Source organism: Leucoraja erinacea, chromosome 31 (assembly GCF_028641065.1).
Source record: "Leucoraja erinacea ecotype New England chromosome 31, Leri_hhj_1, whole genome shotgun sequence".
NCBI classification, from domain to species: Eukaryota; Metazoa; Chordata; class Chondrichthyes; order Rajiformes; family Rajidae; genus Leucoraja; species Leucoraja erinaceus.
The window spans coordinates 21,838,947-21,851,316 of record NC_073407.1 but is presented as its reverse complement, the minus strand read 5'-3'; the positions used below and the strand labels follow the sequence as shown (position 1 = coordinate 21,851,316).

Sequence of the window (12,370 nt, the reverse complement as noted above, 5' to 3'; positions counted from 1 at the left end):
TGTGGCCCTTGTGGCTAAAGGGATCAGGGGGTATGGAGAGAAGGCAGGTATGGGATACTGAGTTGGATGATCAGCCATGATCATATTGAATGGCGGTGCAGGCTCGAAGGGCTGAATGGCCTCTACTCCTGCACCTATTTTCTATGTTTCTATGACCTGGCAGTCTCTTGGTAACCCTCCCACACCGGGTCCCTCCAACTTCTCTCAGCAGCCCCTACACTTGATATCAGTATTGTCAAAGGCATACAGGTGTGTGGGTTGTACAGGAAGGAACTGCAGGTGCTAGTTTCAACCAAAAAAGCTGGAATAACTCAGCGGGACAGGCAGCATCTCTGGAGAGAAGGAATGGGTGAAGAAGGGCCTCGACTCGAAACGTCACCCATTCCTTCTCTCCAGAGATGCTGCCTGTCCCGCTGAGTTACTCCAGCAATTGTATCTATCTCAGGTTGGCTTGGTATAATTGTACATTGTCCCCAGTGTGTGGCATAGTGTAAGTGTGCAGGGATCGCTGGTCGGCACGGACCCGGTGGGCTGAAGGGCCTGTTTCTGTGCTGTGTCTCTAAAACTAAAAACTAAAAAAAGATGAATGCACAGCCTGGGAGAAGGACCTTCGGCCCATCATGTCTGGTCCTATCCATTTTACTGCATCCTCCTGAAAGAAAGCAATTGGAAAGCTTGCTTGCTGTGATCCTTTAGAAATCCAAGCTTAAATTCTCTCCCATCCTCTTGTGGTATAAGAAAAATAATCAGAGTGTCAAAGATTATGGGGAGAAGGCAGGAGAATGGAGTTGAGAAGGAAAGATAGATCAGCCATGCCATGGTTAAATGGTGGAGTTGACCCAATGGAGAGTGGATGGGCATGTGTGGGAAAGCATATGTTGGAGGGATGCTAGAAGCTACGGAGAAGGGAAAAGCGAGCAATGGGAATACTTTCTTAGGAGCTAGCATGGGCCCAAAGGGCTGAATGGTCTCACTATATTTTAAAAATCCACGTACACATCAACCACGCTAGTAAGTAAGTAAGTAAGTAAGTAAGTAAGTAGGTTTTGAGGCCGAAACCCTTCTTCAGTCTGAAGAAGGGTTTTGGCCCAAAACGTTGCCTATTTCCTTCGCTCCATCGATGCTGCTGCACCCGCTGAGTTTCTCCAGCACTTTTGTGCACCTTCGATTTTCCAGCATCTGCAGCTCCTTCTTAAACACAAAAGTAAGTAAGTTTATTGGCCAAGTATTCACATACAAGGAATTTGCCGGGTGCTCCGTCCACAAGTAACAACATGACATGCAGTGACAGTCACGAATGACTCCGAAAACACTAAACATTAATAATAATAAAACATTAATGATAAAACACCATTGATCAAGCATGTGAACCAACAAAATACCAGATCAAAGGGAGCCTACAGATTTTTGGCTGTTGAGTAGAGCAACTACTCGTGGATAAAAACTGTTTTTATGTCTGGCTGTGGCAGCTTTGACAGTCCGGAGTCGCCTTCCAGAGGGAAGTGATTCAAAGAGTCTGTGGCCAGGGTGAGAGGGGGCAGAGATGATCTTGCATTTCAATCCTCCCTGTTACTCACTATTCTATAAATTAATACAAAATGGTTTTCCTTGAACATTTTTGTGAGCCCATGCTACTTCCAAAAGATAATTGATTTTACCACTAGATGTTTTCCAACTGCAAATTTAGGCTTACAGAGCTGTAGCTGCTAGATCTCTCCATCTAATGTGGTACTGTCTTTCCAGTCTACTGCTTTTCTGGTAAGGAGAACTGTGAGACGTTGGTCAGAGCTATTGCTCAAAGCTCAACTATTCAGTAAGTGAGGAAACATTTTCCCTGGGGAAAGTCCTCCTGGAACCATGCCTAGCTTTCAAGTACTTCTCTCTTCCATTTCCATACCCTGTAGGATCTCAGGAGAACCCAAGCAACCAGACTGCAAACTCAAGGGTCAAGAGTGGTTTGCTATCACATGTACCAAAATGAGACAATTCTCACCTCCAGTAGCACAGCTGGTTTGCAAACGCAGAACTCAGTACATAATATAACAAAGAAACATTTTAAAAAAAGTCCAATCTATTAAAAAAAATCAGCATTATTCAAAATGCAAACAAAATCCCAAAGTCCCGAATGCAATCACAGCAGTTTGGAGTTCAGAGTTTAGATGTAGCTCATGGCGTTCAATAGCCTGATGATTGTTGGGAAGAAGCTGCTCCTGGACTAACGGTAGCATTGCTACCTCACGTAGCCAGAGACCCAGGTTCGATCCTGACCACGGGTGCTGTCTGTCTGGCGTTTGTGCGTTCTCCCCCTGACCGCGTGGATTTTCTCCGGGTGCTTTGGTTCCCTTCCACATCCCAAAGAGGTGCAGGTTTGTAGGTGAACTGGCTTCTGTGAATTGTAAATTGTCCCTAGTGTGTAGGATAGTGCTAGTATACAGGGCAATCACTGGGGCACAGACTTGGTGGGCCGAAGGGCTTGTTTCGGCGCTGTATCTCTAAACCTAAAACTGATGCTTGTTAATACATTCACTCATTGTGTACTACATGTTCTTGAACCTTTCTGTTGTACGTTGAAGGTAGACAAAAGTGCTGGAGAAACTCAGCGGGTGCAGCAGCATCCATGGAGCGACCCTGTATACATCCATCCATCCACCTCATACCTCCATCTTACACTGTAGATTGTACACCCACATTATACCTTCACCCATTATACATTTGTCTGTGTAGGAAAGAACTGCAGATGCAGGTTTAAATCCAAGGTAGACACAAAATTCTGGAGTAACTCAGCGGGTCGGACAGCATCTCTGGAGAGAAGGAATGGGTGACATTTCGGGTCGAGACCAGTCTGAAGAAGGGTCTCGACATGAAACGTCACCCATTCCTTATCTCCAGAGATGCTGCCTGTTCCGCTGAGTTACACCAGCATTTTGTGTCCACCATATATTTGTCTGTAGTGCACTGATCATCAGACACCTTACCCATGAAGTATAGATAGAGCCTGTTATACAAACATAGAAACATAGAAACATAGAAAATAGGTGCAGGAATAGGCCATTCGGCCCTGCACCGCCATTCAATATGATCATGGCTGATCATCCAACTCAGTATCCCGTACCTGCCTTCTCTCCATACCCCCTGAACCCTTTAGCCACAAGGGCCACATCTAACTCCCTCTTAAATATAGCCTATGAACTGTGGCCTCAACTACCTTCTGTGGCAGGGAATTCCACAGATTCACCACTCTCTGTGTAAAAAATGTTTTTCTCATCTCGGTCCTAAAAGATTTCCCGCTTTATCCTTAAACTGTGGCCTCGTGTTCTGGACTTCCCCAACATCCGGAACAATCTTCCTGCATCTAGCCTGTCCAATCCCTTAAGAATTTTGTAAGTTTCTATAAGATCCCCCCTCAATCTTCAAACCATTGTCCTGATTGTTCACCAGTCCGGTGAATATCCATTAGATTATCCACCTTGTTCATCAAGCAAAGCTTCAAGTCTGGTTTGTAATGGAGAATATCTTTATTGTTATCATTCACAGCACTTCATGCATTAAATACTTTTATTTTGGTACCATCATGGCCCTAGTTTACCTTGGGGGGGTTGCTGCACTTGCCCCTCCCCCACACCCCTGGTTGATGTGAATTTGGGGGCTGCATTGTTGACTTTTGTTGGAACTCTATGCTTATATTGAGATTAGGAGCAGGGCGGCAGCGGCTTCCTTACAGCGCTTGCAACGCCAAAGACATGGGTTCGATCCCCAATACAGGTGCTGTCTGTGTGAAGTTTGTACGTTCTCCCCGTGACTGCATGGGTTTACTCTGAGATCTTCGGTTTCCTCCCACACTCCAAAGACATACAGGTTTGTAGGTTAATTGGCTTGGGTTTGTATACTTGGTATGTGTAAGTTGCCCCTTGTGTGTGTGTGTGTGTGTAGGATAGTGTTAATCGGGGATCGCTGGTCGGTCTCTGTGCTGTATCTGTAAACTAAACTAAAATTCCTGTTGTCAGGGGTTGAATTGGGTCCAAAGATAGATACAAAATGCTGGAGAAACTCAGCGGGACAGGCAGCATCTCTGGAGAGAAGGGATAGGTGGCGGTTTGGGTTGAGGCCATTCTTCGGACTGAGAGTCAGAGAGAAATTAAAGGGATGAAATGGTGCAGAACCCATTAGGGTTCAAGGGCCAAGAGTCAAGAGTGTTTTCTTGTCATATGTCCCAAATAGAACAATGACATCCTTACTTGGTGCAGCACAGCAGAATATTAATGATAGTACACGGGAAACCATATAATAAACAAGGAAAGAAATGTTCAGATTTGGGAACAGATTTGAGTCCCCCGGGGTCACTTCGAGGTTGGGCCCTAATCCGAGGTTGCGGTGTGACTGGGCAAAACATAGAGAACTGGAGCTGGAGTAGGCCATTCGGCCCTTCGAGCACCGCCTTTCAATATGATCATGGCTGAGCATCCAGAATCACAGTACCCAGTTCCTGCTTTTTTTCCCCACATCCCTTGATTCCGTCAGCTCCAAGATCTAAATCTAACTCTCTCTTGAATACATCCAGTGAATTGGCCTCCACTGCCTTCTGTGGCAGAGAATTCCACAGACTCGCAACTCTCAGGGTGAAAGTTTGTCCTCATCTCAGTCCCAAATGGCCTAACCCCTTATTCTTAAAGTATGGCCCCCTGGTTCTGGATTTCCCCCAAAGTGGTGGAAGGAACTATGTGTTTTTTTTTTTACTCCCCTCGGTTAATAGGCTTTTGGTGGGTGGGGGGACCCTGTGAAGCACAGAGAGAGAGAGACTGTGTGTTCGGGGTCCAAGTGTAAAGAAAGTTGCCTCGGTAGCTGAGAGCGGGGGGGGGTTGTACACTGAAAGTTTAAAGTTGCCGCTTCAAACTTCGGGAGTTGGACGACAGGGAATGAAACAAAGTCTGAAGTTGGAGTCGTGTGTTGTGAAGCCTCCCAGTGCCCGCTAAGTGGAGGGGCTGTTCTGGGCGGTGTCAGTGTTTCGAGTGGGCAGTGAAAGAGAGAGAGGGAGAGAGGGAGGGGGGAAGAAAGCACTCCAGACTTTTTTTTTTTTTTGCTTTTTTTTTTGTGTGCAGAAGTTCAGCTGCAGGAAGCGGCGTGAAGAGGATCAAGGGTTCTGTCAGTCGGGGGGAGAGCAGAGTGGTGAAGGAAGGCAAGGCAAAGCAGCCGGGGCAGCAGTAGATTAAAGGAACAAAAACTCCTTATGGCTTCCTAAGATTTTGTTGGTGTTTTATTTTTTTTGTAACATCCCCCCCATCACTAAATTTGACCAATTCCCAATTTTGCAAAAAACAAAAAAAAAAAAGATTTTTTAAATTTATTTTGGAAGTCAGCCGCTGCCGGGAACTGTGCGGGATGGATGATCGGGTTCGGTGGAGATGGAAGGGATGGATTTGGGACTCAGTTCTAACGTTGCAAATCGCAATCCTCGCATTAACAACCAGTGTCAACGCAGGTAAGTGTGGTCTGTGCGGAACCCTTCTCTCTCAGACTGGATTTGGGAAAGAGAGGAGAGAGGGGGGGTGCATTGAAACTCGAATGCAAACTTTGCTTTCATTGGAAAACATTTTTGCCTTGTTTTTGGAGGTCAGGTCTGTTGTGTGTAACTTTGTACTGCTGCAAGATTTTCCTCCTCTATCTCTCTCCCCCCCACCCCCCCACCCTCTCTCCTCTGTCTCCGTCCAGATCCCGAGACCAGAAAACATGACTTTGTTTAAATCGAGAGCATTCCTTACAAAGAAGCGCAGGAGTGTCGGATTCCCACTGACTTCCCTCCTCCTCTGACAAGCTAACCCCACCTCGCCTGGGTCCCTCTCCCTCTCCCAATTAGCACCATTCCCCCCCCCCCCCCCCCCTTCTTTTTTTTTTAAACTGCAAAACTTTTCACTTTGTTGGGGCTATATAAGTTGTGGCACTCGCTTCCGTGGGGATACAAAGATTGAAACGACCCCCAACTTTTCTGTGTGTTTTAAGTTTTTATTTTAACATGGGGGACTCCGCTCCTCCTAGCGTCAGCTCCTCAGTCGTTCACCTTTCCAATGAATTAAAGCACGGCTTCCAAAACGCAGTCTCCCTCGTATGATGGGTGGGATTTACTGTGTTTTGTTTTTTTATTAAATAAACTGTTTAATAAATAAAAAGTTCAGCAAGTGGGGGGGGGGAAAGATCGAAAGAGGGAGGGGGGGGGGGGGGGGGGGGGGGAGAGAGAGGTGGAGCGAAGTTGCCTTCTTTCAAAGAGCCTGGGTTATACACGCAATCTGTCAGTATCATCTGTAAGTTTGGGATATTGTAGGGAATTTTGAGCACTTGGGTTCTGCTGCTGTTCATTCGACATCACCGGGCCAGTGTGTTACTGTGGCCATCCCTGGATTCGAACCGCCCCCAGCTGAAATGACTTAATTCTGACTGGGAAGTGCTTGGCCAGATGTCCCAGGGGATGAAGAACACGTGGGGGGGGGGGGGGGGGGGGGGGGGGGGGGGGGGGAGGGAGTGAATTCTTGTACAGATGTTCTTGATTGCAATTTGCAATAGCTGGGACCTAATATTAAATCAATTAGCTTGTTCGAAGTCTTGAATCTCATCTGCAGAAAAAAAGTGGCACTGAGGGAGAACTGAGGTAGTTGAGGCCAGTTCATTGGCTATATTTAAGAGGGAGTTAGATGTGGCTAAAGGGATCAGGGGGTATGGAGAGAAGGCAGGTACAGGATACTGAGTTGGATGATCAGCCATGATCATATTGAGTGGCGGTGCAGGCTCGAAGGGCCGAATGGCCTACTCCTGCACCAATTTTCTATGTTTCTATGTTAACTATTGTACAACTCATTATCACCTACCCCACAGCCAACAATAGACCATTGTGGGCTCCACCTTTCCTTGAACATTGTTGTATTTTTGGCATATTTTTCATTTATTTGTTCTATGTATCTTTTATAGCTCTTGTTTCTCACTCCCTTGACTTCCAGTCTGAAGAAGGGCCTCGGCCCGAAACGTCACCTGTTCCTTTTCTCCAGAGATGCTGCCTGACCCGCTGAGTTACTCCAGCTATTGCAAGTGCCTGCTTGCTACTGAGAGGGCATTAGATGCTTCCTTCTACTGTGGCTTCATAGAGGGGGCCATTCCCCCAGTCAGGTGCAGACACAAAAAGCTGGAGTGACTCAGCGGGTCAGGCAGCATCGCTGGAGAAAAGGAATAGGTGACGTTTCAGGTCGAGACCCTTCTTCCACCCTGGGCACCTGTGCCATTCTACCAAGCTGCTTTTGCTCTGGTCAGTTGCCAGCTGGTGACTGCTCCCCTTCACGTTACGCCTCTTCCGACCCATCTTTCATCAGTACAGCCACGGAGATTTCCTTGCCATTGTTCACCCAGCAGTTACTGCGTGCTGGCAGCGAAAGGGTTAAGTAGTGAACGTGCGGGGTTAATTTCCGGCTGGCATTTGTGGCCGTGGGCACGATTGAAGGGATTACACTGCAAATAGACACAAAAAAAACTGGAGTAACTCAGCGGTTCATCTCTGGAGAGAAGGAATGTGTGACGTTTTGGGTCAAGACCCTTCTTCAAGTTTTTGTGTCTATCTTCAGGTTTAAACCTGCACCTGCAGTTCCTTCTTACACATTAAACTGCAAATGACAGGAGTGAACGATACGAGCCAAGATGGTTGGAACATCAGAGCTAAATGTGGACAATGGGAGTGAAAGGCTTGAGCTGCTTGTGGGGGAGTGAAGTGAATGTGTACTAGCAGTGAGGGGGAAACATGGTTAACCCTGAGCAGTGAATGTGAAGGAGTTAAATTGCATTCATGGCAATGGAAGAATTAAGTGTGGGCTGTGAGAATATAGAGGTCAAATTCATGCGGTGGGAATGAAGGGGTTAACTATGCACTGGGGATGAACGGGTTGATGGCAGGTGTGAAGGGGTTAATAGCGGGTGGCAGGGGTGCAGGGGTTAAATGTGGGTGGGGTAGGAATGAAGGGGTTAAATACGTGTGGCGCAGGAGTGAAGGGGTTAATAGTGGGTGGCAGGGGTTAAATGTGGGTGGGGCGGGAGTGAAGGGGTTAATATCCTGACGCTAGGATTTACAGCTGGAGACTTTGCAGATGTCATGGACCAGGGCCTGGATTCCAAGACTTTCCACTAACCAGAAAGAAACCAGTCACGGCTAATTAGAAAGGAAGAATGTAACCTGATTGTCTGTATCCCAGAGCTACCAGTGGGCTGGGCGGTGTAGCTGTGCCTGGTCAACTCCTGAACTTGCTATTAGAATGGACCCAGCTTAAAATTCCTGACCAGACCTTCTCCAAATGAGGGGAATGGTGGTGTGGTTCACCTCTGGGTATCGGAGCCAGATAGCTGCTCAAGGTTCATGGACAGAAACCCTCCTGAGAATGCCTTCACATCTTGCAACACAACACACAGACCCCTGCTGTTCTCTCCCCAGGTCCCATCCAAAACGCCTCCTTATTTCTCATCCCGGTGCTGTCTCTCAACCAACTTGCTGTCACCAGCCTCAAGGAGTTAAGGAGCTGGATATAATATCTGAGCAAAAAATTAGCAAGGCAATCGTTTCATGTTTTCTAGCAATGGTATTCCAGTGGGAACCAACGCTGCAACCCTCTGGCATAAACATTCCTACGGGATGGAGGGAACAAATGCGCGGCTGGGATTTGACCAACAATTTGCAGTTCTAAGTCAGATGGGGCGTAACGTTGCAACAGGAAAGTGAAATCCCGATCATTGCTCAGTTTGGTCAAACTGTCTGCTTGCGATGCCTCGATTCTGTTGTCCAAATGGGCGGGACTATCCACAAGATAGACACAAAGTGCCGGAGTAACTCAGCGGGTCAGGCAGCATCCCTGGAGAAAAGGAGTAGGTGATGTTTCAGGTCAGAACCCTTCTTCATTCTCTAAAGAAGTCAGAAGTGGCTGAAGAAAAGTCACTCATCCTTTTTGTTCAGAGGTGCTGCCTGACCGGCTGAGTTACTCCGGCACTTTGTGTCTATCTTCTGGTGTTCCTTCCTATGCGCGTGAGACTATCCACTCCAGGCTGCTGTTTGTGTCTGCATGGTATTGGTTGGGAATTCTCTTGGAAGGCCCCTTGTCCTGCCCCATAAACTGTGGATTTCTCCTGTGTCTATCTTAGATTATTTGATACCTTTGTATTTATTCTACTTTATCCTGAGTTAAACCTGCCTTACTACTTGGTCATCATTGTTATGGCTACCTGCTTCAGCTTCCATTATAACACCAGGCTGCACCATGCCTCAATCCATCTGCTGTTGAGACTGCCCAGCCTCTGAACCCGAGCACACAACGTTCTCCTTGGAAACATAGAAACATAGAAAATAGGTGCAGGAGGAGGCCATTCGTCCCTTCGAGCCAGCACCGCCATTCATTATGATCATGGCTGATCGTCCCCTATCAATAACCCGTACCTGCCTTCTCCCATTATCCCTTGACTCCACTAGCCCCTAGAGCTCTACCTAACTCTCTCTTAAATCCATCCGGTGACTTGGCCTCTACTGGCCTCTGTGTCAGGGAATTCCATAAATTCACAACTCTCTGGGTGAAAAAGTTCTTTCTCACCTCAGTCTTAAATGACCTCCCCTTTATTCTAAGACTGTGGCCCCTGGTTCTGGATTCGCCCAACATTGGGAACATTTTTCCTGCATCTAGCTTGTCCAATCCTTTTATAATTTTATATGTTTCTATAAGATGCCCCCTCATCCTTCTAAACTCCAGTGAATACAAGCCTAGTCTTTTCAATCTCCTTGGTGTCAGAGTCCCCTTTGCCCTCAATCCCTTAGCATCTCCAATCTATTGTCCACAGCCCCAGATTACTCAAAATACTCCCAATTCACTGGGACCAGAAAATTCCAAAGATTCACAAACTTCTCACGGGAAAGAGATTCTCCTCCTCAAAAACCTCATTCCTTTTCTTTTGACTCCGACTTATTTACTTTCATGGGTGATGCTTCGGGTGGAGACCCTTCTTCTCCATCAGTCTGAAGAAGGGTCTCGACCTGAGATGTTATCCGTTCCTTCTCCCCAGAGATGCTGCCTGTCCCGCTGAGTTACTCCAGCATTTTGTATCTATCTTCGATTTAAACCAACATCTGCAGTTCCTTCCTGCACACTCTTTACTTTCATTCCTGAGGTCAACCTGTCAGCATCTACAGTATCTATCTCCTCTCCTTTGAAACTGCAAGGAGTTCATGCCTATTCTATTTAGCACCACCTCATTAGACACAACATCTAAACCCAGTCATCGATATAACAAGGAATGGTCCTGATTCAAAACGTCACCTAGCCATGTTCTCCAGAGATGCCGTCTGACCTTGTGTAGCAAGGAACTGCAGAAGCTAATTTACACCAAAGGTAGACACAAAATACTGGTGTAATGCAGCGGGACTGGCAGCATCTCTGGAGAGAAGGAAGAGGTGATGTTTTGGGTCGAGAGATGCAGCCTGTCCCGCTGAGTTATACCTGCAGTTCCTTCTTTCTTCATTAATCTCACAAACATTTGCTGTACCAATGCTCTAACCTCATGGTGGAAAATATCACATTTCCATGCATTAATTGTGACCAGGCACCCATCTTGAATTCTTTGTAAACTTCTTTAAGGACTAGCATGTTCTAGTTCTGCACCATCCTGTTCTATGTATGTATTTATGTATGTACTTAATCTATGAATAACGTTAGTACCCCCACTAATGTAAAGCACTTTGATCAACGAGAATTGTTTTTTAAATGTGCCATAGAAATAAAAGTGACTTGTCTTGACTATCTTTCTATAGCTTTTCATTTCTCCAATGATTCAATCCTTTCAGCCCCCCACCCCCGACAAACCCCACCATTGTACAAATCACATCCGGTGCAATTGTGTCAAAGGTATTCTTGCACTTGCTGACCTCTCCTTGGCCTCTGACCATGACCTCGTGACCTCTGTCTCTTTGACCTCTGACCAGGCCACCCTCCTCCATTGTTCTTCATGGTTGTCCGGCTGAACGCTCAGTTCTTTTATCTGTGGTAATGAGAGCAAGGGTTCTCGTATCATGGCACCACCATTACCTCCGACACCTCCACCACTGGGCAGCCTGAATTCATAGGGTCTGTTCCCATATGCATGCTGATGTGAAGACATCCGGCCTTTCCTCCCCGCCCGCCACCTACGTTGACCAGTTTCTCAGCTCGTTTATCTGACATCCAGCATTGCAGGAACAGAATCCAGAGGACCAAAGCCATCATTGTACAACTTAGAAGAGTACAGCATCAGAATAGGCACTTTGGCCCGCAATGTCCATACTGAATACGAGGCCAAGTCGCACTCATCTCCTCTGCTTGCACAAGATACACATACCTCCATTCCCTGCATAGCCAAACCCCTGTCAAATGCCACTGCCATATCTGCCTCCACCACCACCCCTGATCGCGTCTTCCCCACACCCACAACTCCCAGTGTGTAAACTAAAAAAAGAGGATTGCTCTGCACATCTGTAAGCTTTGCCCCTCTCCCATTAAAGCCAAGTCCTCTAGTTTATGAGGCCATCATTCCCCATCTTTCTATCTGGCAAATGTCTGGCTCAGAAAATATTGTCCACAACCTCTGTTTCCACTTTCACTCATTTTCAAACTTGCTGCAGGTGCCCTGTGTCATTCTCCACACATCAATGTAAGGCTGACTTGCACTCCTTCCCTGTTGTGCAAAGCCAGGCTTTCCAAACTTTCTTCCTTATTTTTGCATCCTGCAACGTGCCAGGAATTCTCCAACTCTTAAGAATAAGGGTGTAGGCCATTTAGGACAGAGATGAGGAAGAACCTTTTCACCCAGAGAGTTGTGAATCTGTGGAATTCTGCCACAGAAGGCAGCGGAGGCCAATTCACTGGATGTTTTCAAGCAAGAGTTAGATATAGCTGTTAGGACTAACAGAATCAAGGGATATGGGGAGGAAGCAGGAACGTGGTACTGGTTTCGGATGATCAGCCATGGTCATATTGGATGGCGGTGCTGGCTCGAAGGGCCGAATGGCCAACTCCTGCACCTATTTTCTATGGTTCTATATGTCTTGACCTTTACCAAACCTCAGTTTGTATCTTCGGCCATCACCGTCCTGAACTCTGCAAAAATACGTCCTCTCGTTAACTCTCTTTGCTCCGTTAAGATGCAGCTTTGACCAAGACCAAGGGTCATCTCGCTCATGTGACTGATTTGTCCATTTTGTTTTTTAAATCTTCCAGTAAAATCACCAGGTGACATTTCTGCTGTGCTTGAGGCGCTATGTAAATGCAAGCTGATGTTGTTTGTGCACAACATTGGCTCTGCATCCTATTCCCATGTGTGCGCGCGCACACCTGCT

At 46.7% G+C, this 12,370-nt stretch overlaps 1 protein-coding gene across 2 annotated transcripts in view; it reads left to right on the top strand.

Moving 5' to 3' along the window:
• Positions 1–4,907: 4,907 nt before the first annotated feature.
• Positions 4,908–12,370, top strand: part of col5a1 (procollagen, type V, alpha 1) — a 210,694-nt gene continuing 203,231 nt past the window's right edge. For both annotated transcript variants that reach the window (XM_055660305.1, XM_055660304.1), the window contains exon 1: positions 4,908–5,476. In XM_055660305.1, the coding sequence (XP_055516280.1) occupies positions 5,377–5,476 (100 nt within the window). In that variant the 5' untranslated portion in view covers positions 4,908–5,376. The remainder of the gene's footprint in view (positions 5,477–12,370) is intronic.